The 27,694-nt window shown below is 37.9% G+C and overlaps 1 protein-coding gene across 2 annotated transcripts in view; it reads right to left on the reverse strand.

Moving 5' to 3' along the window:
- Positions 1 to 397: 397 nt before the first annotated feature.
- The window catches only part of gfpt1 (glutamine--fructose-6-phosphate transaminase 1), a 60,978-nt gene continuing 33,681 nt past the window's right edge, over positions 398 to 27,694 (reverse strand). For both annotated transcript variants that reach the window (XM_039768490.1, XM_039768489.1), the window contains exons 13-19: positions 21,423 to 21,543; positions 19,601 to 19,758; positions 6,308 to 6,422; positions 5,793 to 5,920; positions 5,516 to 5,683; positions 5,244 to 5,405; positions 398 to 2,650 (exon numbers count right to left, since the gene is read on the reverse strand). In XM_039768490.1, the coding sequence (XP_039624424.1) occupies positions 2,606 to 2,650; positions 5,244 to 5,405; positions 5,516 to 5,683; positions 5,793 to 5,920; positions 6,308 to 6,422; positions 19,601 to 19,758; positions 21,423 to 21,543 (897 nt within the window). In that variant the 3' untranslated portion in view covers positions 398 to 2,605. The remainder of the gene's footprint in view (positions 2,651 to 5,243; positions 5,406 to 5,515; positions 5,684 to 5,792; positions 5,921 to 6,307; positions 6,423 to 19,600; positions 19,759 to 21,422; positions 21,544 to 27,694) is intronic.

Here is a 27,694-nt window from a genome sequence, read left to right on the forward strand (position 1 = left end):
TCAAGCAATGCATGTAAACATTTTATGATGAACTCCTTAATAAAGTGGGCCCAAGAAAGCAGTCATAAGCCTTATATTTAACCGGGCCACAATGCCAACAAGCTGAAAAGGGAAACCCTGACACTGTCCTCTAGAGCTACTACTGGGACACGTTTCAGCCAATATGTTGATCTCTGATATTTCAAATGAACAAGTATTATTAACTGAAGTGCCTTAATGAAAGATGTCAGTCATGATGGGATGCATCAATCCTCAAAAATGGGCCCATGCCCATTAAACCTGAAAATGGGCCCATGCCTCAGGTCATCTAATTACAAACAAGCTATAAGACCACCATTAAAGTACTTTCAATCTTCTTCTGCTGTCAAAGAGGATGTGAAATAGACAGACACAAACATACTTAAGATACTTCTATTTATTCATAAATGCATGTTTTACAGTTCTTAACGTCATCACAAAAACATACAACTTATTTCCTTTTATATTACTGGGGTATAAACAAAACAGGAAAAAGACTAGAAGTTAGAGATGGAGCATACTAGAAAACATGAGCACTGGGATTATACATTCAAAGTTCCAGTTTTGACACAATTGCTGGTACAAACCCAATAGTGTGCCAAACAAATATACCCCAGTGCATTACACAATGATATATGCATGCACACACTCTATCAATAAGCATGTACATGCCTCCAGCATGCATCCAGAACAACAAATAATCCTCATCTCCACTTAGGGTTCGGAAGTTTCAATTGACAGAGAAGGAGAACAAAAGCACAAAACAGGATTCAGTTTATGTCCAACAGCAGAAGTGGAATGTTGGCCAAGAGCTAAATGGTCACAAATAATTACATTGTGGGGTGTTAAGAGACACAGCAGACCTACTAAAGCCAACCAGCCTTCAGTGGTGTAAGAGCCGTGTTTATGATCAGCAAAGCAAATCGGGACAGCAGCCTTCACAAGCAATAAAGTCCAAAACTTGATGAGCACCTTCAATGGCAGATAACACACAATGGATTCTGGATACTTCAACAATTTTGTCCTTTAGTTACCAGGTATGCAGAAGTTGGAAACAAATCTTTAAACAACACCTATTGCACTTTAAAAAATATATATATTACCAATTCAAATATCTGTGATCGCTCCTTCAACCCAAGCAAGACATGAGTACCATACATTTACATAATAAATAATGCTTACAGGCAAAAGTACAAAAGAAAGACTATTGCTTTTAGAGGTGAGCTCATAATGGCTTTGACTGGAAACAAAGGCAAACGACAGAAATACACAAAAACACAGATGATGTGAAAAGCTATTTTGAGAGTACTTTTTTCCTCACAAATAACTAGAAAAGGCTGCCCTTTTGGACGAAACCTGATAAATAAAAGCTAGACTTGGTAAAATTTATGAACAATAAATATTGCTAAAAATTAGGCATATTAGCATCTATTATGGCTACAAGCCTTTTAACTTCATTTCAATTTTAAAACTGATATGAAAACAATCCTCAATGAAGGTGGCATAATGATTAAATACTTATTGAAGACTATGCACATGGAAAACGTCTAAATTCATTCTCAGCTGAGCAGTATAATATTTTTTGCATGATGAACATGCCTTGGATTGCATAGAATTTCTAATAATGCACATATTTATGCTCAACTGAGTTGCCCCTTTTTAGTGTCATTTTTCTACTAGGAGTGTAAAGTGATTTCCAAGTGTAAAAGTGCCAGTTTTCTTTTTGTTTTTGACAGAAATGACAATGAATAAATTGTGTAGAGGCACTGTGGAAACACTGAAGTTAAGAAGATGCACAATTAAAATGTCCTGTACGTCTCTAGGGGTCATTCAAAACTGAGCTGAACTGCTCACCTGTTTTGCAAGGAGACTCTCACTATGTCCTGCAATATTAAACAAAAACATCTAATCCAATGGTCCCAAAAGTCAGATTTAAAAAAATACAAAAAGAAAATGTTAACAGCCTGCTCCTGATATATAAAAATACACAGAAATCCTTCATTCTTTACACAAATGTAACAAGTAAAAAAAAAAAGGCACGGGTGACTGAAAGCTTCCTCTAGGACATTGAAATAGGTTTTAAAATCGATCACACTGCCGTTTACTTACACAAGTGCACGTCCATTACAAATGGCCAAACTGGCCAATGGAATTTTTTTTATCTGCAAACTTTTTAGCTCTGCATAGAATAGCTCAGATTTTACAGACAGTTTAGATTTTGAATTTAGGCAAACATCTAGAATTAAAGGCTTTCTACCATTCCAGAATTACACATTACCTGAACAACAAGTTTAACTTCTACAGGTGTGGTATTTCAATTTTGTACAACAAAAAGAAAACAAAAAAAAGCTGTCAGTACAGGAGAAACCATCACCTCAAAATACATTTTCTGCAGGTTGTCAAGGAAAATAAAGTTGAGCAGAGAAAAATGAGATACTCAGAGGAGCAGAAGGGTCTATGGGTGTTCTGTATGAGAATGTCTGAATAAAATACAAAATAAGGAATATGTTCCTTGTTTGATGCCATTCAGAATTACTGATTTGTTTGTAAAAAAAAAACAAACAAACAAAAAAAAAAAATCTAGTTTTCACTCCACTGTTACAGATTTGGCCAAATTCCGTGGGCAGTCAACCTGCAGAAAGAAAAATAAAATTGCTACATTTAACACACACAGAAGCAAGAAACAATTAAAAAATAGTCATGTTCCAGAAAACCTAAAAAGGATGTTCAGACAAAGCACCTGTGCAGAGTTTTGGGAAAATCAACATCTTATTCTTCTAGCAAGAGGCGCCAGCAAGGATGTCAACCATCTGTTTTTTGAACCCACATAGTTCCTCACTACACTGCAATAAGATGAGTCTAATCTGACGGCAATGGTCACAAAGCCAGAAACAATCATTTTTGGGCCAGTCATAGAGGGACAATTTAGCATTGCAAACTTGTTCATTCTACATGCAAACTCCAAATTTATTACAGTTTGTATTAATATTTATTGTTCTCAAAAATATAGTGGCTACATTAATTGTAGTTGAGTTTAGAGGTAAGTGTGTGCATACAAAAAAATACCCTTAGAATCAGTGCGCAAACTGCATGTCATGTATTGAATTGGCTTTTAATGGCAACAAAACTGACTGTTATGTTACAGGCATTCCCTCTCTGCTTGGAAGAATGTCAGACTCGCTGACTCGCATCTAATCCTTGAGTGTGTGTGAATTATGAAATGTACACTAATGTACACAAAGGCAAGATGGCATCGATATCTCACGAGGGAGCGAAGCAAGTGCAGAAAACAAAATACACAGCGGACAATGTTTGCGCATTACCGCTCAGTCTGACTCTAATTTTTAAGAATCTGATTTTGTTGAGAGTGATCAGGAGATCGAGCAAGAGAGTGAGGAGCTGGCATCAGCTGATTGAACACCAACCGATGGCTCCCGAGCTGAGCGCATTTGCACAGCTGATGTGCCTACGGCAAGGTTCGTGTGGGAGGAATACCTTCAGGTATTGTCAGACGAGACAAACAGGTTGCAGAGCAATTTTTTGAATCGCGGGCTGCGCTTGCACCACATTCTCGTTTTTCAAAGTGGAAACCCACAACAAAAGACGAGATAAAGGGCTTTGTGGCATTACAAATAGAGATGGGACTAGACTGGCAATATAACTTCAGGGAGCATTGGTCCAAACGTACTTTGTCCCCTGGTGGCTTTGGACAGGTTATGCCGCATGATAGGTACATGCTCCTGCAAAGTGATTGTGAGCAACTGAGCTTCATAAATTCTGACACTGGCAATGAGGAGTTTTTGGGGTTTCCAGAACTGGAAGAGTACTTGAACCTTAAAGTCTCTCATCATTTGTTAAAGACAGTAATGATGGTTCTTAATACAGCTGTTGACATGGTTGAAATATTATTCTGCTATATTTTATTAAATATATTAGTACACCATTTGGTTCAGAATATTTTTTTTCTTGTTTTTCTCCTCTAAGACTAGGTGCGTCTAAGGGTCAGGTGCATCTTAAGGAACGAAAAATACGCTAATTTCTGTTTTCACTGAGAAGGTGCACTATACTTCAAAATATAAAACTGTACCTGATTACATTGATTTTGTCCATTTAAATTTGAAGTGTAAAAAAAGAAAAATGTGTCTTTGGCAGAATTTAGAAGAGAATAACATTTTCATTTTGCGCTGTATTTAAAACTGACTCTCCTTGTCTGAGTGTGGACAGTTAGTGGGCTTGTGTTTAGTTCAGCAGCTCACATTTTTGATTAGAAAAAGAATAGATAAAGAAGAATTTTTCCTTATTATTTACTAAACAATAGGCTTGATAGCTTTAAGAGAAATTTGTTAATTTTAAGTGTAACTTTGTTAAGCGTGTTAGTCTTGTATATTCTTGATATTTTACAGTATGAAAATTCCAAATTGTAGCTTGTAATTAGGAGAAGCATTTTTTTTGTTATGTGTATTATTGATAAACATTTTGTGTATTTTTGGCTTCTACACAGCTGTTTATGCAGGAGCGTAGTGTAAAATAAATAAATAAATAAGTAAATAAACATTTGAAAGGACAAAGAAAACTAGTCAAAACAGGTATCAAAAATTGGCCAGTTCTAGTAACAAGAAATCAGTGATCACTATCTGCCCTAAAAAACCCAATTGGAGCATCCATAATTAGTAGAAGAGAAAGAAGATTATGAGTGTCAGAATGAGGCAGGAAAAAAAGGAATGCATTCAGAAACATAGACCAGACAGCAAAAACAACATAATATTTGTTTTGAATTGCTTGAATAATGGGAACATAACATTATACTTTAATGACTAAAAAGAAAACTGTAGGACCTAGCTAGCCATAGGCAAATTCCTCAAAGAGGAGGCCATGAAAGTACTGAAGATGTCTAAAGCAAGATATAGCAGTTGGTCCATCTAGATTATTGCAAATAATTTGAAAGCAGCTCAAAGTTTTGGGAATTGAATGACTGACATCCTAGCAAGATCACAACAGATTGGACACATGCAGTCATTCATGAGTGAATAGGGTTGTGAATGGAGGGATGCAGCTTCTGAAAGAGGTAGTGAGGGTGGTCAATATAATGCTTAAAAATGTACCAGGTATGAGGTGAATGTTAAGAGAAACCAGATGCCATTGGAAGAAAGGCTCTTGAACCTACAGATACCTAAGCTCATGCCAAGGAAAATTGGTGAAAAAGACTTTTTGGGAAAGGAACTCACATCATAACCACGTAATACAGCAAGATGGAAGGACAACAGCTGCAAGGGGATAACGCTGAGAATTCCCTGTAGACAATCCACACAGTGTGGTACTTTAATGGTTCGAGTCGAATTTTTAATAGTCTCATAATCCTCCTTATCACAGATGACAATAGGGCGACCCTATTGAGTAAAAATATAAAGTGTCACAGATTAATTACCACTTAACAGCTCACTCAACCTGTACTGATGAAAAATTTAAGGGTCCAACTTCTGCCCATTTAATTCATTACCTGGCGGGCCACAACTTGTTGTAGTGCATTCTGACACTTTGTGTAGGTGTTGTCCCTCATGATGATCATTATGACTGGCATCAATTTATCAACAAGTGCTAATGGCCCATGCTTTAGTTCCCCAGCCAGAATCCCTTCTGAGTGCATGTAGGTAATCTCTTTGATTTTCTGGAAAAGACACAAACCAAAGCCACCAGTGAAACATGTATTCAGAAAAGATAGACGTTTTGTTTAATTTGAAAAAAGTAAACTATACAAACAGAACATTCCAACATACCAGTGCACCTTCGAGGCAGGTAGAATAATGATAGCCTCTGCCCATAATAAGGACAGATTTCTGCTGATACAATTCAGTTGCCAATTTCTGAATCTCATCATCCAAACCAAGGACTTCTTTGATCAAATCTGTAATAAAATCATAAAAATACTGCAAATCACAAGTATAAACTGGTGCATTTGCTTTTTACGCAAATATGTTTAATGAAACGTTGCAAAAATAAAATCTTTTTTATTGTAATATTTTATCACATGAGATCTGGTAACTTATCTAAAGCCGATGTTTATTTTTAATTAAAAAAGAAATAAACTTTGTGTGTTTAATTTTTCATGTGTATCTTGGCAGTCTGACAAACACGTGTGTCCAGCTCATTTCATCTTTTTTTTTTTTTTTATTAAATATTTTCCACAAACACCACCAGCTTCAGGAATGGGAAGAAAAAGAGAGAGTCATGTAATCGCCCCTCAAATAACCCATGCTTTACAATTAGATTCCTCATATCTGTTCATGCTTACCTGGCAATATACGCAGACCTTGGATTATCTCTTTACGCCTGGCTTGCATTGAGATCCGGTCATCGCACATTAATAATGCAAACATAATCAGAGCCACAAACTGGCTGGTGTATGCCTAGAAGACACAGCATATTCCAGGTAAGCACTCATGCAAAAACCAATTACACCTTTCATGCAAACTGATCCAAAGAACATCATTGAGGCTACAAAAAAAGACCAGTGAATCCCTTTAATAAGAACACTTCAAAGTTATACATACACACACACACATATACATTATATATATATATGGCAGCATTAATTACTCAAAAGTGGCAAGTTAACTTAATTAAATTATGGACAACACTAAAAACAATTGGCACACTACAGCCTTTGCCTCCATTTTACCAGCGAGCAGAGTTCTGGAGTCACAAGACATTCCCTTAAAAACAGCCTTGTAATCAAGTTGGCATACTAATTCTCCAGTTCACAATGACTTAGTGCTCTCTGTGCTTAAGTTTTTCTTCCTCCATATTCAACTCTAATAAGCAGTATTGCCCAATGACTAAAGTTAAGGGGGACATAAAGCAGTGAAATGTCAGTTTATTCACCCAAATTAGTTCATTGTGTGACTGTGATAAGTCCTTTAATGTGTTGGTGTTCTAAGTTGAAGAATTATGGAATTGTGTGTGTTACACCTGGAAGGTTCCCACATACAAGCACACAATATAAAAGTTTACTGACCGTTAGTAAGAGAAATAAACTTTATTCTTTCGTTGATTTGGTGATTGTGATTTGTGATATGTGATTTTTCACTTACACCAAAAAAGTATAATGGGATTGATATAATATTGTCTCACAGTTTCAAATGTGGCAGCATTTCAGACATGTAAAGCTTAAAAAAAGAAAAAAAAATACTTCTGGAAAGGGATTTTGTATGTATTTTCTCCAGGTTTAGTTTTTACTTTGTAGATCTAAAGTATGTGGGAGCTGAACATTTTAAAAGTAGAAAAAAAAGATTAATAGAATACCAAATGTCTTAATGGAAACAGCCTGGCTGTGTTCTTATGATAAAATACTCCATTACTTAGGATCTCTGCAGAAGGACTGGGCCTTTTGGATTTAGCCACCTGTCCTTGGAAAATAATACAGCCTCACCCAAATTGAACAGATCTGTGACTTCAAATCTCAGCTTCAGCCTGAATTTTCTGATGAAACTGCACAAATCAGGACAAATTACTCATTCAAAGCAAAACAAATATACCAGCAAAATAATTTATTCAGTAGACTTTTCAATCTCCCAGCTGGGTGCCTTTTTAGAACTTAACTAATATTTTACAATCTTGCACTACAATGCAAAAAAGTGCACAATGGTAGAACAAGGCAAGCTTTTCTTTAAGGATGCTATTAAATTAGAATTTTAACTATCAATACTGCTCCTGGACTTTTTTCAAAGCATCCATCCCAAAGTTTTTTTTACAAATGATATAGTTCTTGTAAGACTTATTTCCAATACAAATACAGATTTATAATCAGAAAAATATCACAGTCTGTTCAGAATGTCAACAGCCACACTGCATAAGGTGCTGGCAAAGCCACAGCCACAATGATGTCTGCTGAGTGACTGCTCAGTCCTATTGTGTGCAAGTATTACATTAACCTGTGAAGAACAAAAATCAGTGGCTCTTCCTTTAGAAACTGAAAGGTTTCTATATCAGAAAATTAAAAAAGTGAAATACTCTAAATAACACTTCATAAAGTAAACCACCCTGTTACTGAGTACAATGTTTCACATCTGCTAACTTCCTGAAACTGGAGTTAGTGAGACGGAAAATAACTAACTAGTTAAGGCTTAATCTGTTGCTTTATTTTACTTAAACAATATGTGCCACTATTTACAGCTCACATAAGAGGTGGCTTTTCATCCTTTGAGGCAAAAATATCAAATATTAAACCCAAAATTTGTGTAAATTATATTACTTTACAAAATCCAAACTCAAGTCAATGCTTGCCCTTAGTGTTTAAAAATGGATAATATTATCATTTAGTTCTGATTGGTGACTTGAACACACTAAATTCAAAATTGTGGCCGTTTGTTATTCTTTATTCCTCAGAAATGTTCAAAGGTTCAGCATCACTTGCAAAGTTACGTAAAATTGTTTTCTAGGCAAGAGAAAATTGTTTCTATTTAAATGTGTCCTGCCATTATTCCTACTGATAAATATTCAAAGAAAAAACAATGAAATTCAACATATTATCCAGAAGTATATTCATATTCTGACAATCTCTTAAAAGGTATTCAAAATTAACATACGCATTAATGTGTAATGCTCCAGGACAGGTCAGGTCAGGTTGGGGAGCATGCACTGGTACAGCGCGGTGCTGCACTCACCACACAATGAAACAGCTCAGAATCCTGGTTGGCAACCCCCCAGGCAGACATGCGGTTCAGTCCCACCCTCCGGAAATGACCCTTTATCTGCCACAGCTAGGTGTTACGTGGGTATCCCCTTGGCTTGGTCCAGACACTCGGGTCCTCAACAATGAAGATCCTGCGAGCAGCATCACCCTCAGGGAACTGAGCCACACAGCCATAGTGCCGTAACTGACACTCCCTCACAATGCAAGTATTATGCCTCATTCAAGACTCCATGAGCAACCACTCATTCGACACAAAGTCAAACCAGCGGTACCCAAGAATCCTCCGAACAGACACAGTACCAAAGTCCAGTCCAGTCTTCTTCTCAGGTCACTGAATAGTGTCTATGTCTCACAACCATATAACACAACAGGAAGCACAAGGACTCTGAAGACTTGGACCTTCATCCTTTTGTATAGATATTGGGAGCGCCACACACCTCTTTCCAGCAACTTCATGACCCCCTGTGCTGTCCCAATCCGTCTACTGACTTCATAGGAACAGTCACCAGAGACATGAATGTCACTGCCGAGGTAAGTAAGCCTCTTGACAAGGTCAACACTCTTTTTGCAGACAGACACACTGGTGATGGCTGTGCCCATGAGGCCATTAAAGGCCTGGATCTTGGTTTTCATCCAGGACCCTCGCAAGCCGAGACACTGACTCCTCACTCAGTCTCTTGACAGCCTAGATCAAAGCTACCCTTGACTCAGCACAGATCATAGCTTCGCTGGCAAAGTCAAGATCCGTGAATCTTTCTTCACCAACAGATGCCCCATAGCCGCTGGACCCCATGACATCGCCAAACATCCAGTCCATGCAAGCATTGAAGAGAGTAGGAGCAACAACACACCCCTCCCTGATGAACCCCAGAATAAACTGGGAAAAACGCAAGGGTTCTGCCTCAACTCTGCACAGCACTCACAGTACCAGTGTACAGGCCGGCCATGATATCTAGCAACCTTGAGGGATTCCCGCGAAGTCTCAGGAAGTTCCACAAGGCAGCTCGATCAACTGAGTTTAACGCTTTACGAAAATCGACAAAACCTGAAAAGAAACTCTGCCGATATTTGTGTTTGCCTTCCACAAGAACCCTCAGTGCCAGAATGCAGTCAATGGTAGACTTCTTAAGCATAAAACTAGACTGCTCCGGTCGCTGGTAGGTAAGAAAGTGATCACAAATCCTATAGGGGGAGAAGATTGCAAGGACCTTACCCGGCACTGAGAGCAGTGTTATCCCCCCGTAGTTGCCACAATCCAGGTGATCACCTTTCCCTTTCCAGTCAGTTGGGATGATGCCAGTCTCCCAAATGGAAGCAAAGATAGATTGCAATGCCAGGAGGACCATCTTAACACCAGCCTGGAGAAGTTCACACTGGATACCACAGATCCCTGCAGCCTTCCTTTCCCACAGCTGGTTCAACACCTGTGCAATCGTAGTGAGTGGGTGGTTCACAGCTAAGTGCAGGATCAGCCTCAAGAACCGTGGACACAGAGATATCCAACGTCCTAGCCGGAGGATCAAATTTAAACAGCTGATTGAAGTAGCCAGCCCAGTGGGTCACAACTGCAATCTCATCTGTAAGGACTCCTTTCTGCTCTCCGTGGGAGTAGCTCTGCTGTAGCCGCCCATAGGAAGGCTGCTCGCATTATGAAGGGGATGAGGGGAAAGCCCTCAGGTGACCCATCTATGAAACAGTCAAAACTGTTGTAGAGCCAATGGGGTGAGGCCTGTCAGGGATCAGAACTGGTGTGGTGCTGAGGCATTGCCCACTGCATGACAGCACTCGGGTCCCAATTTGAGGTGGCTCATCCAGGTAGGCACGTGGAACATCTTGTCTCGCCTGAATGATGATCATCTTCCTCTGCTGTCAGAGTCGCTGCATAAACTCTGCATCTCAGTGGCGGCACTCTCTGAGGTGTGCACCCCTAAGACTGGCCAGATCTTTGTAGGTGTGTACTCCTTTTATTGGTCTAGTCGCTCTAATGGCTGTCATACTCAGGGAGTAGCTGTTGCTGTAGTTAATCAGCTTCTTCCGATGGTGTCCTCCTTGTAATGCTCCCCTAAATGTAAATACTACTAAGTAGGGAACAGAGTGTGAACAGCAAAAATAAGTGTACCAAGCTAAATAAACCAATCTTGATTGACCTTATTTATTAAAAAAAATATATTGTCATACTTAAGTCACAGATTTGCACAGAAACTGAGGAGGTTGTAGAGACAGGAACTTTATTCAAACACTGCAAACAAACATGTCTCTTTCAAAAGTTTAAACGTGCTCCTTGACAGGTGAGACAGTTTCGTCTCACAACTAAAAGTATGCAAACGTATCTTCCTCTTCAAAGGAGTGAGTGTCAGGAGCAGAGAATGTCACAGAGAGAAAGAGAGAGAGAGAGATAAGCAAAACAATTCAAAACTGACAGGTGCTGTTCAGGCTTTTATGTATTCGGAGTACCGCGTGGGAAGCAAATTAGGCGACAAAGCAGCCGCAAGTAAGGGAGCAATGTGAAGGTAGTCTGTCAGCGCTTTTAGGAGGGGTTTTCCCAGGAGTGTCTGCATACTGTAGGAGTATGATCAGCCCCCCTGCTCGCACCCCCTCCGTCAGCTTTATTCACATTTTCGTGAATCAAGCAACTCTCCAAACCAGGTTTAAACAGGCGTGACACGACATCGGCATTAACATGTTCAGAGCCAGGTCGATGCCCGACTGTAAAACTGTAAGGTTGCAAGCCCAAAAATCCATCTCATGAGACGAGAATTTGTATCTTTCTGATGGTATAACCACTGAACTGCAGCGTGATCAGTCACTAATGTGAAATTTTGACCCCATAAATACTAATGAATCACTTGCACAGCCCATTTAAATCACCAAGCACTCTTTCTCAATAGTCGAATTATTGTGTTCCGTAGGAAGCAATTTTCTACTTAAATATGTGATAGGGTGCTCTTCCCCATCAAAAACCTGGGACAAAACGGCGCCTACAACAAATGCACTTGTGTCCGTCTGTAGAACAAAATCCTTATAGAAGTCGGGATTCTGCAAAACCGGATAAGAAGACAAAGAAGTTTTCAAATCACAAAAGGAATGTTCACAAATTTCTGTCCATAAAATAGGGTGTTTTTTCCAGCCTCTAGTAACTTCAGAAAGAGGAGCAGCCCTGTTTGCAAAGTCAGAGGATGAATCTCCTGTAATAACCAGCAAGATCAAGAAAAGCGCGTACCTGTTTCTGTGTTTTTGGATGTGGGTAAGCAAGCATCTCTTCCACTTTTCTAAACTGTGGCCAAAGTAAACCCCTGCCCATGGAATAACCCAAATAATGAGTCTCAGACATACCCAATTTACACTTCTTAGGGTTAGCTGTCAAGTCAGCATGTCTCAAGCTGTCAAGGACAGCCTGAAGACATTCTAAATGCGTATGCCAATCATTGCTGAAAATCACGACATCATCGAGGTATGCCCCGGAATATTCAGAATGAGGATGCAAGATCTAATCCATCATACACTGGAAGGTTAGACGTGCCCCATGAAGACCAAATGGGAGTCTCGTAAATTCATAAAGTCCGCCAGGATTCGCAAATGCTGTTTTCTCACAACTGCCAGCCTCAAAAGGCACCTGCCAGTAACCTTTTGCGAGATCTAGCGTGGAGATATAGTATGCCTGACCCAGTTTTTCCAACAGCTTGTCAACACGGGGCATTGGATAAGCATCAAATTTAGAGACCTTATTCAAGCTCCTGAAATTGATACAGAAGCGAACCATCTTGCTTTGGGACTAATACGACTGGACTACACCAATCACTTTGACTTTCACGAATTACACCCAATGGCAGCATCTTCTTAACTTACTCGCGTACAATATTCCGTCATGCTTCCGGGATCCGAAATGGCCGCATCTGCACTCGAACACCAGGTTCAGTAGCGATTTTGTGTCCAGCAATGTTAGTCACGCCTGGCAAGTCCGAAAAACATAAGTGTTCAGTTCAATTAAAGATAACAATTCTGTCTTTTGTGAGTCGGTCAAATCGTCACCAATAGCAACATCGGTCTGGGAGACAGCAGCCAAGGAAGTGTAAACACCCTGCAGGTCATGCCACTCATTCAAGAGATTAACATGTAAAATCTGGAATGGTTTGCGGCGGCCTGGTATTCTAACTTTATTTCTAACCGTAATTCACTGGTCCCATATGCTCCTCAATAATGGCAGGACCCTGCCATATAGCTAGGAATTTGTGCGGGTCAGACGGAATCAGTACCAAAACACAATCACCAGGTTTGAATTCACAGAGCTTACAGTGCCTACCGTAAAGACGTTTCTGAGTCTGCTGCTCACGTCGCTGATGCTCCACCGTGATAGAAGAAAGCTTAGACATTCTATCTTGCAACGAAATTACCTGATCTGCAAAGCTTGCTCCATGAGCTGTTGTCTCAATTCCTAACCATTCCTCTCATACAACATGCAGGATGCCTGGAAGGTGCCTGCCAAATAATTCGAAAGGACTCAAGCCAGTGGATGCCTGTGGCGATTCCCGCACTGCAAACATAACAAAAGGCAGGACAGAGTCCCAAGATGTCAGATCATCATGAGCGACTTGCCTGATCATCTGTTTTAAAGTCTTGTTAAATCGGTCAGTCAAACCATTCGTCTGTGGATGGTAAACAGTGGTACTTAATTTCTTAATAGCAAGGCAGTCACACAATTGTTTCATCACGTAAGAAGTAAAAGGTGTGCTCTGATCAGTTAAAATTTCTCTAGGGATGTCAATACTAGTAAAAATCTCACAGAGCTTTGGCTACAGTGGAGGAATTGTCCTTTTTCAAAGCAGCCACTTCTGGATATTGTGTTGCATAGTCTACCAACACCAGCATATATTGATCCCCGTTTTTACTCTTAGGAAGAAGACCTACAATATCTAATCCCATCCGCTGAAAGGGGACTTCTAGAATAGGCACAGGACAAAGGGGAGCCCGAGGAGGTTTATAAGCGGAGACGATCTGGCAATCAGGACATGAAGTACAGAATCGCTCAAAATCTTTTCCCATATTCAGCCAATAAAATCATTTTGATAAATGATCTTTGGTCTTATCAGGCTCCAGGTGCCCTCTCAAGATGTGAGAGTGGGCTAACTGCAAAAGAATGGCCCTATGTACTTCAGGTACAACCAGTTGTTCAAAAAATTCTCCCATTAAATGATCTGAAATCACTCTGAAAAGGCAGCTGTCTTTTTCTAGAAAGTGCAGGGTTTTCAAATCCCCGGTTTCACGCTCTTGGTAATAAGAGTCACTAGCAGAGCAAGCCTGTTTAAATGTATATTCTAATGAGCTACCAGCATGCTGCAAGCAAACAAAATCAAACTGCTTGGAGGCATTTGCAAGTTGAGAAGTTGTAGATGGGCCAACCTGCCACTCTGGGAAATTGGGGGTGTCTTCTTCGGTCTCGCTGGAGAGATCAGGTTCAATATGTAATTGGGGCTTGAGATCTTCCCCGACCGCAACCAGTTCCGCCGCTTCAGGAAATCACAATCGCCGAGTTTATCGCGAGGCACATTCCGTAAGGCATCCCCAGACAAAAAGGGTTGACGATAATGGCCCAGTTTCGTTTGTACCATCCCAACAAAGTTGCCACATGCTCAAAAGCTAAAAGAAACATTTCTGGGTCATCGGAAGGACCCATCTTCATCAGCACATCCTTAGAATTATCAGAAAGGGCGGAAATCGGATGATCCTCTGGGTCGTGAGGAAGCGGAACATTCTGAGCGATTTGAAACAACGCTTCGGCATCCATCTGTGCAACCAGGGTTGCACAGAGGAACTTTATTCAAACACTGCAAACAAAAATATGTCTCTTTCAAAAGTTTAAATGTGCTCCTTGACAGTTGAGACAGTTTTGTCTCAGAATTAAAAGTATGCAAACATATCTTCCTCTTCAAAAGGAGCGCGCATAAGGAGCAGAAAATGTCAGACAGAGAGAGAGATGCAAAACAATTCAAAACTGACAGGTGCTGTTCAGGCTTGCAAAGTACCGCGTGGGAAGCATATTGTGCGACAAAGCAGCCACAAGTAAGGGAGCAATGTGAAGGTAGTCTGTCAGCGTTTTTAGGAGGGGTTTTCCCAGGAGCGTCTGTATCCTCTAGGGGTGCAATCAGCCCCCCAGCTCACAATATATGGTGGAGGGTGGGGCCTGAGGTTCTGCACGACTTTATTAGAATAACTAACACATTGTTGAGATATAAAAGAGCATATATTTCATGTACAATATCAATTAACATAACCAATAAAATAAAAAATGAATTTCAACATGAAAAACAATATTTTCAGCTTAGGCAAGGCTTTATGGCCTAAAAATAATTTTGTGAATTTTTAGGTTATTTCACGATATATAACTCAATATTTTGAAATCTCCTCTAAAGCACTTCATAAATGCTCGATTTAATTCGACTCATAAAAGCACATCAATATGATTACATGGATTTTCAAATTTAATTTGTCCAGATTTTTGTTACTTTAGAGTAGACCTATTCAAATATCAACAGGCAGGCCACATGCGTACCAGAAGCGACCTCCAAGAGACCCAGCCCATGGTTCCACCAGAAACGCAGACAAAAACACATTTGGCAAGCCTTCAAAAATTCATATAGTAGTACACACCATGAATGCATAGCCTACCAACATTCAACCCACAATGTTGTGTGTTGTTGTGTATTTAGAAGTGCTGGTAATAGTCTGATAAAGCGTTTTTTTTTTTTGTGCCGGTATGTTGTATCAACAACTCAGCTGGGATAGCAGGTCGTTGCATTGACTACATACTAAATGATTATATAATCAATTGTGTGCTGAGTCTTAGGTGTATTTCAATTTTATCAAGTGAGTGCAAACATGGATTTTCACAAATTAATCCAATTGTTGCTCTAATGAGATCCTTGTTACTGCTAACTACAGACTCTGCAATTTTCTTCATGTATTTGGTTGGACCTCCACTCACATACTTCGATGCTGCGGAATCATGGCTATTACAAGGACAACAATCAGCCATCAACACTCAGAGAAAAGAATGAATTAAAAAGACTGCATGGGAACAAAACAAGCAAAAAGTTTGGAATTTTCTTTAACATTCAATCAAATTAATCAATGATTCTTTGTTGGACTACATAACTATTTTGTAGAATGTAGAGCTCATTATTAATGTGTAATGTTCTTCAATTTCAGAAATTCTGTGTTAGTAAATTTAAACTATCAAGCACAATATTATGCAGTACAGTACACCTATGCAGGTAGCGTAATGATAGCATCACAATTAGGAGATTGGGGGTTTGCATCCTGGGTCCCTCCTGCGTGAAGTTGTAAAGTACTACAGTACATAAAGAATTGTTATTATACTTGTTGATTTGTCAATTTCAAATTTGAAATGGTATGTTTTTTAAATAAATAAATAAAATATGTAGCTAGGACTCTCAGCCTCTACAGTATATACCGTCACAGCACCTCAAACTCCAAATGACAATGTATACGTACCGCTCCCTTTTGTTTACAAAAAAGGAAATGCTAATCACATATGGGGTGATTTAAAATGAGCCTATGTTCCTTCAGTGTGCATTAGACATTGTATTCATGTTAGTTACTATTATCACTTGTTATGGGCTTGTGCACGGATAGCTTTAATAGCATTTATAGTTCTTTTTTTATTCATTATCACGAAAATATTTTATTTTATTTCAAAAGATAAACAAAATTTGCTGCTAATACTGAGCACTTTTTTTATATTTTACACTTGGAAATGTGCCTAGGTCAGATGTGAGCAAAATGTTTTTTGTTTTTTTTCCTCTCCAAAAGAGACACAAACGTTATTGCTAATACTGTGCACTATTTTGTTTTTATGTGCTTTGAGATGTACCTAGGTCAGATATGACCAAAATGTTTATCTTTTGTTTTAATTTCCAAAGTACAAAAAAGTATTGCTACTACCTCAGGTTCTGTTCAGTTATATCCTTTTTATTGTTTTATGCAGTTTTTGATGTCAGATGTGGCCAAACGTAAAAGGAAACAATGAATAAACATTACTTATTTTTCAATACATTCATTTGAGTTGGTTTAAACTTTATTATCTGCTGCTTACCAGCCACTGAAAATGTCTGGCCCAACTTAATTTGTAATTGAAAAGACTTTATTTAGAGTTTACTTCTCCATTACAAGGAATCATTAAGCTTGTTAAATGTGTGTGACACTAAGCATGTGCACTATCATTTCTGAGAATCTATTTTGATTTGTGTTTCGCAATCTGTGCAGCACTCTTTCCAATCTAAAATGAAGGGTGTTACATAAAAATACACAGAATAATTGCATATGCAATTTTTTTTATCTCATTGCCATTAAAAGAATACATTGTCATAACTTGATTAGGGTCTATTTTCATGTTTTTGCTATGCGAAAGGTGTATATCTTTTACTGTTAACTCAAGCAGAATGCAATGCCAAACCTGCTATTTTATCTGTCTGATGTAAAAACAAAAAAAAAAAAAAATCAATAGAAAATGAACCTCATATTTAAACAGAGCATTCTTAGCCCCCACCTTTGCATGCCACTATATGGTCTACTTTAAAAATGTGTTATCTTGTGATCTGTCTTATTATCAAAAGCCAGCAACAGGAAAAATTCAACAGGACTTTACTCTGTTTGGGTTAATGTACCATTAATGTTAAAGAGGAATTTTTCCCCATCTCTAAGTGTTGAAAAATTTCCATGAGCTCATCTCTCTTGAGAGCGCTATATATTTTATTAAATAAAATTAAAAAGCTGCTTTTGAGAGTCCAGCCTTCTAAGTGACATCATTGCTTTCATTAAAAGCCACTGGCATAAAAAGTGATACATCTGGAATTGGCTAGAGACTAGATTGAGTAAGGCAAAAATGAGGCTTATTGGTTCCTGGAGAGCTAAAACCAGCAGCTGTTGGACCTGCACACAGAGCATGGAGAACCACCTAACCCAAAAAAGTTCACCTACTTAGCACTGATGCTAATGCAGGCAAAAAAAAAAGATTAAATAATCACACAAGAAGAAAACAAACCATTATAAATCACATTCAAGCTGCTGCTCACAATAGCCAAAATCAACTTCTAGGATTCTTGGGCTCTAGTCCATATCTTCTCACCCGACAAGCATTTCCTGCAGATTCCCAGAAAGGCAGACACTCTCTAATGACAAGTTTCTATGTGGATAGTCCCTCTAACAGGATTTATTAACAAAGATATGCTACAGACTACTGCTGTTGCTGCTCTTAACAGGAAGATTTGCGGACACTAGCCTTCGCATATGCAGGTCTTAAACAGAAAGCTTGAGAACAGAGAAAGATCCTTAACACAGTGATATTATTTGTTCTGCCTCAGTACAAAGGGATACTTTTGACTATCTCTCTTAGTCATACATTTGTAGATAGTCATCTCCTGGTTACTAAAGCATTCTCAGTACAGCAACAACAACAAAAAAAAAAAAACTAGCAAACATGTAGGCAGTAATTTCTGAAACAAGGTGACAATAGTACCACTTTGCACAAGGTTGCCACAAGAAGCAGAAAAGCTTTGAAATTGTCATTTCAAGATCTTCTGTATATAGATTTACCCAGATAAAATAAGTTTAGCTTACTTTCAATTGCATAGTACAGTATATTTTGTTAGCTGCATAACTAGCTACACAATGAAACAAGGAAAAAAGCATTTCAAAACTGTCTGATCTCATGTCCACTCTCTAAACCCATATAACAACCACAATCATTGTTAGCTCCTCCCAGTGCCTTCATCACAGAACTCTTATAAACAATAAGGTTATATGTTATTAAAGCCATTTTATGTCATGTTACTTCAATGGTAGTTACGTGCCATTATACACATTAAATGTACTGTGGCAATAATGGCCATAACTTTTTGCAGTACGGTAATTTCATATTTATAACTGGTGGTCCATACTGAGAAGCTTCCAGTCAATGGCTTCAGCAAATAGGATCTGGCTGCTTACTTGTTAGTCAGCCAGCCTCTTTAAAACTTCACAGCAGCAGAGCAAATAGAGTAAAACGTATTCTTCATGTGTGAAAGAAGTGGAATTTTGGCTACAAGAAGGCAATATGACATAAGGTGTGGATTGTAAAGGACCAAGATTCTACGTATTTAGCAACATAGAAAAACAATGGATTTTTTCTTTTCATTTGACAGCACTTCATTTTTCTCGGATTAGTCTTTTAATACATTTTTTTCACATCTTCTTTAACATAAAATAATCCAATTTGTCAATAAATACTTTAGTATACCATGCAGTTTTTCTAGCACCTCAAGTTGCTAGAAAAAGGTAGGCTTGCTATCAGAGTGATGGAGGTCCAGATACTATTACAGCAGCACTGGAGGGCAAGGTAAAAACCATATCTGGACAAGATGCTAGTCCATCATGGGGTCTCCCCCCACACACACACACACACACACACACACACACACACACATCCACACTCACATTGGCCAGTTTGGAATAATTAATTAACCTAACATGCATGTCTGTAGGGATGTGGGAAGAAAACAGAAGTAATCAAGGCAAATTCCACACAGACAATAACCAGATGTAGCATATCGTTCTAGTACCCACTAAAATGTTAGGAAATGCTGGTAACCAGGTACAAGAAATTAAAAAATGTTATAAAACACATAAACAGGGTATTGGATTATAACGGTTTACCAAATGAAACAGGATGAACTAGATTAATGTCAGTCTGTTACAATATATCTGCATAGTCAACCCTTGCTCAATCTTAACAGGTTTTTGTGTACTCTGATGCACATCCATAACTATTCATTCTATTGCGTTCCGAACCCCTAGATTTATAACCTTTGGGATTGTTTAAATAAATATACAATTTCTCACCTTAGTACTGGCAACGCCAATCTCTGGACCAGCATTGATATGAACACCACAGTCGGTCTCCCTAGAAATGGAACTCCCAACAGTATTGGTGATACCCACTGTGAGAGCACCTCTGTCCTTGCAGTATCGTAGTGCCATTAGACTGTCTGCCGTCTCACCTGCACAAAGACCAGAGACATGTGAAGATAGAGTCTACCAATTTACTTTACTTTCTTCAAAACAAAGGCGAAACAATGTTATGCAGCATAGCCCAAAAGATTGTGAATCCTAATAAATGTTAAGATTTTCATTATTTTGTATTTTTAATGGACTTTCAATAACACAGTACAATCGTTTATATATATTTTTAAAACACTCACAGTCTGGTCATTTAACTTGCCCGAGGTGAAAGCAAGGTTGAGATGAGAACTGAGCTAGAGGCCATGAGGTAAAACTCCATACCACCAAACTGCCCACCTATGCCCTTGTTTCTAATCTACTATTTACTCTTCAAAAATAAATTCTTTATATCCATAAACTGCAGTGGTACTTAGAAGAACTAAATCAAGAAATAGATACAAATATGGTAAATGCTTTTTTATGCAAAAGTAAACCTTACTAATTACCTTTTGCATTTGCTTTGGAGAATCTTTACCAATTTTTTCTTACAAAACAGCTTCACCTGTTTTATATTTATTGTTGTCTTACAGGAATAGCTTGTTCCAGATGTGACTACTCATTTTCAAATTAACCTTAGCTTACATTCAAAAGGTCTAGTGTTCTCCAGAATACTTTGGTAATACTCTGAATTCATAGGTTCCCCAATGATGGAAAATTGTGCCTGAAATCTCCAAACAATAACATCACCCTCAAGGGTTTTCTGAAGAACATTTTGGTAGAAAGCAGTATTAGGATTTTAACAAAAACAATGTTTGAAATGATCAAAAAGATCAATTTTCGACTTATCAATCCAAATACATTTAAAATAAAGAAATAACAGAATGATATGTTACTGTGTTCTGCTCCATTTGTGGACAATGTCTCACAGCTAATTATAGGTAGAATAGGTTAACTTTAAAACATTTTCCTGTGATATGAGATGATAAGCACTGAAACTACTGCATTACATTAGCCTATATATGAGTAAGATCAAACTGAGAAGTGTTGTTAATACTGTAAAGTACGGGGCCTCTCAAAATTTGCCCTGGTAATTGTCATTTAGATTTTGGTCAGGAACCAAATATTCTTTAGCATGTTTATATACAATCAATATCACTGTTCATTCAAATTTATACAAGTCAATAGTTAGCTTTTTCAGTCTCTCCTACATACATGAATTTCTGTGAATAATTTCCCTTTCTTGTAAAAAGGCAGGATTAAGCAAGAATTTCCCTGCAAAAATGTAATGTACGGTTAAAAAGAGGCTCATATACTTAAGTAATCAAATGCACATAAACACTAGGTGGGAATGTAAAATATACTTATCTGAATGACTAACCCAATAAAAATGTTTCCATTGAGAAGAGTTTATCAGCTATGATATTTATTCAAGTGAAAAGTCCACAGGGGCCAGAGATTCTATTATTTTAAAGTGCAATAGCACTCCACTAGTACTACATAATAAGGACAAGTCAGATAATGGCAAACAGCACTAAGGTAGACAAAGGGGCAGACTTTAGACTTTCCAGAAACTAATTATTAATCAGTGAAAGGTCAGGATATTACACTGAAATATAAATTATACTATGTACTATGACTTATTTACTATATTAAGGTATGAAATAAAAAGCACCCATTCAAGATATGAAACAAAATTCTATAACCTTGTCACTTGAACACCAACCTGATTGGCTGATGAAGAAGCAAACATCATCCCTGAAGACAGGAGTGTTCCGATCTAGGAAGTCACTGGCCAATTCAACCATGACAGGCAACTCTGTTAGTTCTTCAAGAACTTGTCTTGTCTAATGAATAAAATGTTGTTAAAAACAATGTATAGTTAGTTATATATACTGGACTTTACAAAAAATGTGGTGGTATGAGTGCTAAATTCTGCACATTTGTCAATGTAATCTCCAGACTTGCAATGTTTTTCAGTTTTGACACATTTTCTGGCATTTCCTGAAGAAAGCAGTAGCAGCAAAGACAGAAAGCTTAAATCATGAATTTGGTTTAGTCCGCAATGATACACACTTTACAAAGCAGGTATATTTAAGCTTTTGCATATCTGTAATAAACAATAAAGAAGCAGAGTAGTAAAAAAAAAAAAAAAAAAAACCTACAAATTAATCGAAAAGGAAAAAAAAAATTACGCGGTCCACTTAATAGAAAATTTTTAAATTGTCAAACCTAACGGATATAATAGATACACTGGGTATAGAAAAGAATCACCCCCTTCGAAATATTCCCTTTTTTTTTGCTTTACAACCTTAAATGAAAATACACACAAAAAAATATTTCTTCCCAGCTTTACTTACTGAATGCAACCTATAACATCGAAGTGAAAGATATCACAGCTACAGTTCAGAAAAATTGTAAAAAATCAAAAACAAGACATACTGGGATTAATAAAGGATCAATGTCAATATTTTGTTGAACCACCTTTTGCTTTAATGACAGCCGTGAGTCTTTTGGGATACTTCTCTATCTGCTTTGCACATCTAGATTGGGCAATATTTGCCCACTCTTCTTTACAGAACTGTTCAATTTTGGTCAAATTGAATGGTGAGCATTGGTGGACTGCTATCTTCAAATCTTTCCACAGATTTTCAGTGGGATTTAGGTCTGGGCTCTGACTGGGCCACACAAGGACATTCACTTTTTTTACCTTCAGCCACTGTGGGGCCAATTTTCCTGTGAGCTTCAGACCGTTGTCATGTTGAACCCATCTTCAACTTTGTGGCAGAGGGTAGCAGGTTTTCCTCAAGAATTTGACGGTATTTTGCCCCATCCATTTTTCCTTCTACCCTAACAAGAGCCCCAGGCCCTGCGGCAGAGAAACACCCCCACAACAGGATGCTGCCACCTCCATGCTTTACTGTAGGTATGATGCGTTGTGGATGGTGAGCTGCATTGGATTTCCACCAGGTGTACTGTTTGGTATTGAGGTCAAATAGTTCAAGTTTGGTCTCATCTGACCATAAGACCTTTTTCCTCTTGGCATCAGAATCTTCAAGGTGCATTCTGGCAAAGCTGAAATGAGCTTTAATGTGGTGTTTCTTGAAAAGCGGCTTTTTCATTACAACCCTCCCGAACAAGCCACAATTGTAGAGCGCTTGTGAAAATGTTGTCAAATGCACACAATGACCACTCTTTGCCATAAAATCCTGTAACTCCTTCAAAGTGGTCATTGGCCTCTTGGTAGCCTCTCTTACCAGTTTCCTCCTTGCTCTTCCGTCCAGTTTGGAGGGACCGCAGGATCCAGGGAGGGGCCTAGTAGTACCAAACACTTGCCATTTCTTTATTATGGACTTTACTGTGCTCCTTGGGATTGATAAAGCCTTTGAGATTTTTTTGTATCCATCTCCTGCCTTATGTCTGTCCACAACTCTATCCCTGAGATCTTTTGAAAGTGGTTTGCCACCCATAGTCTGTTGTTTGCTGTCAGATGCACTACCAAGCAAGGGAATGCTCCAGGAACAGCTGTTTTTATGCTTCACTAATCACACTGATTACAATCAATCACAGGTGGAAGCCAGAAACCATGGTCTGCAATGGAAATGGTGGTTACTTACACCTGATTGAGTTTACAAATGTTGTTTAGGAAGGGGTGATCCTTTATTAATCTCAGTATTTCTTGTTTTTTTAAATGCTTCTGAACTGTAGCTGTGATATCTTTCACTTGGATGTTACAGATTGCATTGAGTAAGTGAAGCTGGAAAAAATATTGATGTGTGTGTTTTAATTTTAAGCATGTAAAGCAAAAAAAATTGGAATAATACAAAGGGGGCGATTCTATTCTGTACACACTGTATAAAAATTTTAATAAAAAGTGTTGTCTACAAGACTAGGTCAATGTTCATGTCATGGTGTGCCATCCTTTCATATTCTTCAGCTAAATACATTTAAATTTCAAAATAAAAGTTCAGTAGAGCATGGTAAGAAAAATACATTCTACAAATTGGAAAACCTTTTTTAATAATATTTTCCTCCTGCCATTTAAAATAAAGTTTATTAAAAAAAAGTAATATAACCTTATATTGATGCCTTCCTTTTTTACTTAAACTGACAGCTTTTATGATTACATAAGAGAAAGATTATCATATGCATATTTTTCTTATAATTTATTTATCATTTAAAATATCTAATAAAAATACTTCACTTGACTGCCTCTTAATCTACACTGACTCCAGGGATCTGACTAGCTTACAATTTTTCTAAGATATCTATGGGTCTAACAATAATCCAGACTAAAATACAACACATAATATTACAAAAACATCTTGAACAAATAACAATTTGTGATAGAAACAAAAATCTTCAGCACCTGGACAGACAGAAAGGGCTGAAAGAAGGATCAGCATGACGGGTCTGTTTAATGCCTTCCTAAACAAAGGAGCTTTAAAAGTGGAGTCAGATGACTTCATACAGCTGAAGGCTCTGTCACCGATAGAGCACAGGTTAATGTGGGGCACAACAAGATTGCCAGAATCAGATGACCTTAGTGATAAGGAAGGTCACTGATGTAGTACAGTGCAAAGCCATTTAAAGCTTTGTAGGATAATAATACAATTTTATATTCAATACTGTAAGAAACCGGGAGCAGTGTAGGTGCAACAAGAGGCCTGTGATGTAGTCACTGTTGCCGAACACAAGGTAAAGGTTAATAGTGTGTTTTACAGAGATGATTTGCCTATGACACGACGTGATGGCAGAAACCCTCCGAACTTCACAATCATATGGAAACCCTCTAAAATTCACAATGATATGTATTGTTTAGTTTGATGTACTGTTTTTACTTCACATTTTTATCACTTAATTTTTGACCAGGTGTGTTAAGTACAAATTCTGGGGGTCTTTTCTGCCCACTGCGATCAGGCAACTCAATGCTTCATCCTGAGGCACCCGTTAAGTTAATTTTGAAATATCTGCAAAATATACATTTAGTTACTTACCTATTTATTTATTGCTTACTTATTGATTGATTGATTGATTGATGGGCTGTATTATTTGTTCTGTGAATATGTATCCTTGTTTTTTATGTTTATGTTGCTGTATGCATCTGGATATCATGAGATTAATAAAGTTTATCTAATCTAATGAAAAATATTCACAGCTCTGACTGTAATATCAATATGAGATGTTAAAATGGATCGCTTTTGCATTAAAAGACTGATAAGCTGAAAATATAAAACATTGCCTGTTATACAGCAGAGGGAAAATGTTGACCATACATCAATAGTCATCCAGCATCTCTCACAGACCAAGTAACAAAACGTTGGGTGCAAACTGGAGATGAAGAGCTTTAATTAGCAGACACAGAGTAAAGTGTTATCCTGTGAACCCAGTGTCAAGTATATTTTTGGGCTGGCAAGCAGTATGCCATAAACTTTAGTCAAACTGATAAGTGAAAAATATTTTTTATGACTTGTAAAATGGTATTTTAAAAATATATTTTCTTTGTTGTCAACTAACAGCTACTACCTTGTGTGTGGCAATATAAAATTGTGGAATTATTCAGATTGCCATTTCATATTTTACTTCACTTTCAGGAAATGCCTATTCATATTTTTGGATGGGTACATTATATTGTCTTCATTCACAATATTTCAGTCCAAACAAAAAAATGTGGGCTACTCTGCCTAGCCTTCAATCAAATGGAGGAATGAGATAGTATGTGGCTTTTTAAATTTTTGCTGACAGCAGGCTAATTAGTATTTCATTTCAGTTTTCTACACAGACATATAATGGTGTAATCAAGAGAGCTCAAAACAGCAAATGCCTTGCACTGTAAATCTCATTTTGCTTGCCTTTTATAGTGGGGAAGCAAGATGTTTTATCCAAAATGACTTATAAAATAGAAAGAAATATTAGGACACATTTTAGTGATTAGCAGGATAGTTCAAAGATTAAAGAGAGACAGAAAATATATTTGTTGAAGATAGTAATATGCTTACTATTACTTAATTATAAAATAGGTAAAAGAGTTTAGATGATAGAATTAAAAGAGCTGTAGATCCAAGAGGAGAGAAACTGAAAGCCTGAGCAGTGGTGTGTTTCTTAAGAGTGACTGTCACATTTGTCTGAAATCTGAAGTGTACATGCACATTTCTGATGCAAGACTGCATGTACAATACATACTTTAAACCTGATTGAAAAAATCTGATGCAGCTGACATGTTTGCCAATACCCTAAACTGCAGTTAGGTCCATAAATATTTGGACAAAGACAACTTTTTTATAATTTTGGTTCTGTACATTACCACAATGAATTTTAAATGAAACAACTCAGATGCCGTTGAAGTGCAGACTTTCAGTTTAATTCAGTGGGTTTAACAAAAAGATTGCATAAAAATGTGAGGCAACTAAAGCATTTTTTTTTTTTTTTAAACACAATCCATTCATTTCATGGGCTCAAAAGTAATTAAGACAATTGACTCAAAGGCTATTTCATGGGCAGGTGTGTTCAAGTCCGTCGTTATGTCGTTATCAATTAAGCAGATAAAAGGCCTGGAGTTGATTTGAGGTGTGGTGCTTGCATGTGGAAGATTTTGCTGTGAACAGACAACATGCGGTCAAAGGAGCTCTCCATGCAGGTGAAAGAAGCCAGGAAAACAGGAAAACAAAAAAAACCCATCCGAGAAATTGCTACAATATTACAAGCGGCACAATCGATAGTTTGGTACATCCTAAGAAAGAAAGCAAGCACTGGTGAACTCAGCAACGCAAAAAGTCCACGGAAGACAACAGTGGTGGATGATCGTAGAATCATTTCCATGGTGAAGAGAAACCCCTTCACAACAGCCAACCAAGTGAACAACACTCTCCAGGGGGTAGGAGTATCGATATCCAGGTCTACCATAAAGAGAAGACTGCATGAAAGTAAATACAGAGGGTGCACTGCAAGGTGCAAGCCACTCATAAGCCTCAATAATAGAAAGGCTAGATTGGACTTTGCTAAAGAACATCTAAAAAAGCCAGCACAGTTCTGGAAAAACATTCTTTGGACAGATGAAACCAAGATCAACCTCTACCAGAATGATGGCAAGAAAAAAGTATGGAGAAGGCGTGGAACAGCTCATTATACAAAGCGTACCACATCATCTGTAAAACACGGTGGAGGCAGTGTGATGGCTTGGGCGTACATGGCTGCCATTGGCACTGGGACACTAGTGTTTATTGATGATGTGACACAGGACAGAAGCAGCCAAATGAATTCTGAGGTGTTCAGAGACATACTGTCTGCTCAAATCCAGCTAAATACAGTCAAATTGATTGGGCGGTGTTTCATGATACAGATGGACAATGACCCAAAACATACAGCCAAAGCAACCCAGGAGTTTATTAAAGCAAAGAAGTGGAAACTACTTGAATGGCCAAGTCAGTCACCTAATCTTAACCCAATTGAGCATACATTTCACTTGTTGAAGACTAAACTTCAGACAGAAAGGCCCACAAACAAACAGCAACTGAAAGCCGCTGTAGTAAAGGCCTGGAAGAGCATTAAAAAAGGAGGAAACCCCCTGGTGATGTCCATGAGTTCAAGACTTCAGTCTGTCATTGCCAGCAAAGGATTTTCAACCAAGTATTAGAAATAAACATTTCCAGTCATTTAATTTGCCCAATTACTTTTGAGCCCCTGAAATAAAGGGATTGTGTTAAAAAAATGCTTTAGTTGCCTCACATTTTTATGCAATCTTTTTGTTAAACCCACTGAATTAAAGCTGAAAGTCTGCACTTCAACGGCATCTGAGTTGTTTTATTTAAAATTCATTGTGGTAATGTACAGAACCAAAATTAGAAAAAAGTTGTCTCTGTCCAAATATTTATGGACCTAAATGTAGACAAAGTATGCCTCTGTGTGAAGAATAAAACTGGTCAGAGCTGCAATCAAAAAAAAGCTCTTTAATGGCTTTACCTACAAAATACATCAACATTTAATAAATACTTTGTCAAA

This window comes from Polypterus senegalus, chromosome 11 (genome assembly GCF_016835505.1).
Source record: "Polypterus senegalus isolate Bchr_013 chromosome 11, ASM1683550v1, whole genome shotgun sequence".
NCBI lineage: Eukaryota > Metazoa > Chordata > Cladistia > Polypteriformes > Polypteridae > Polypterus > Polypterus senegalus.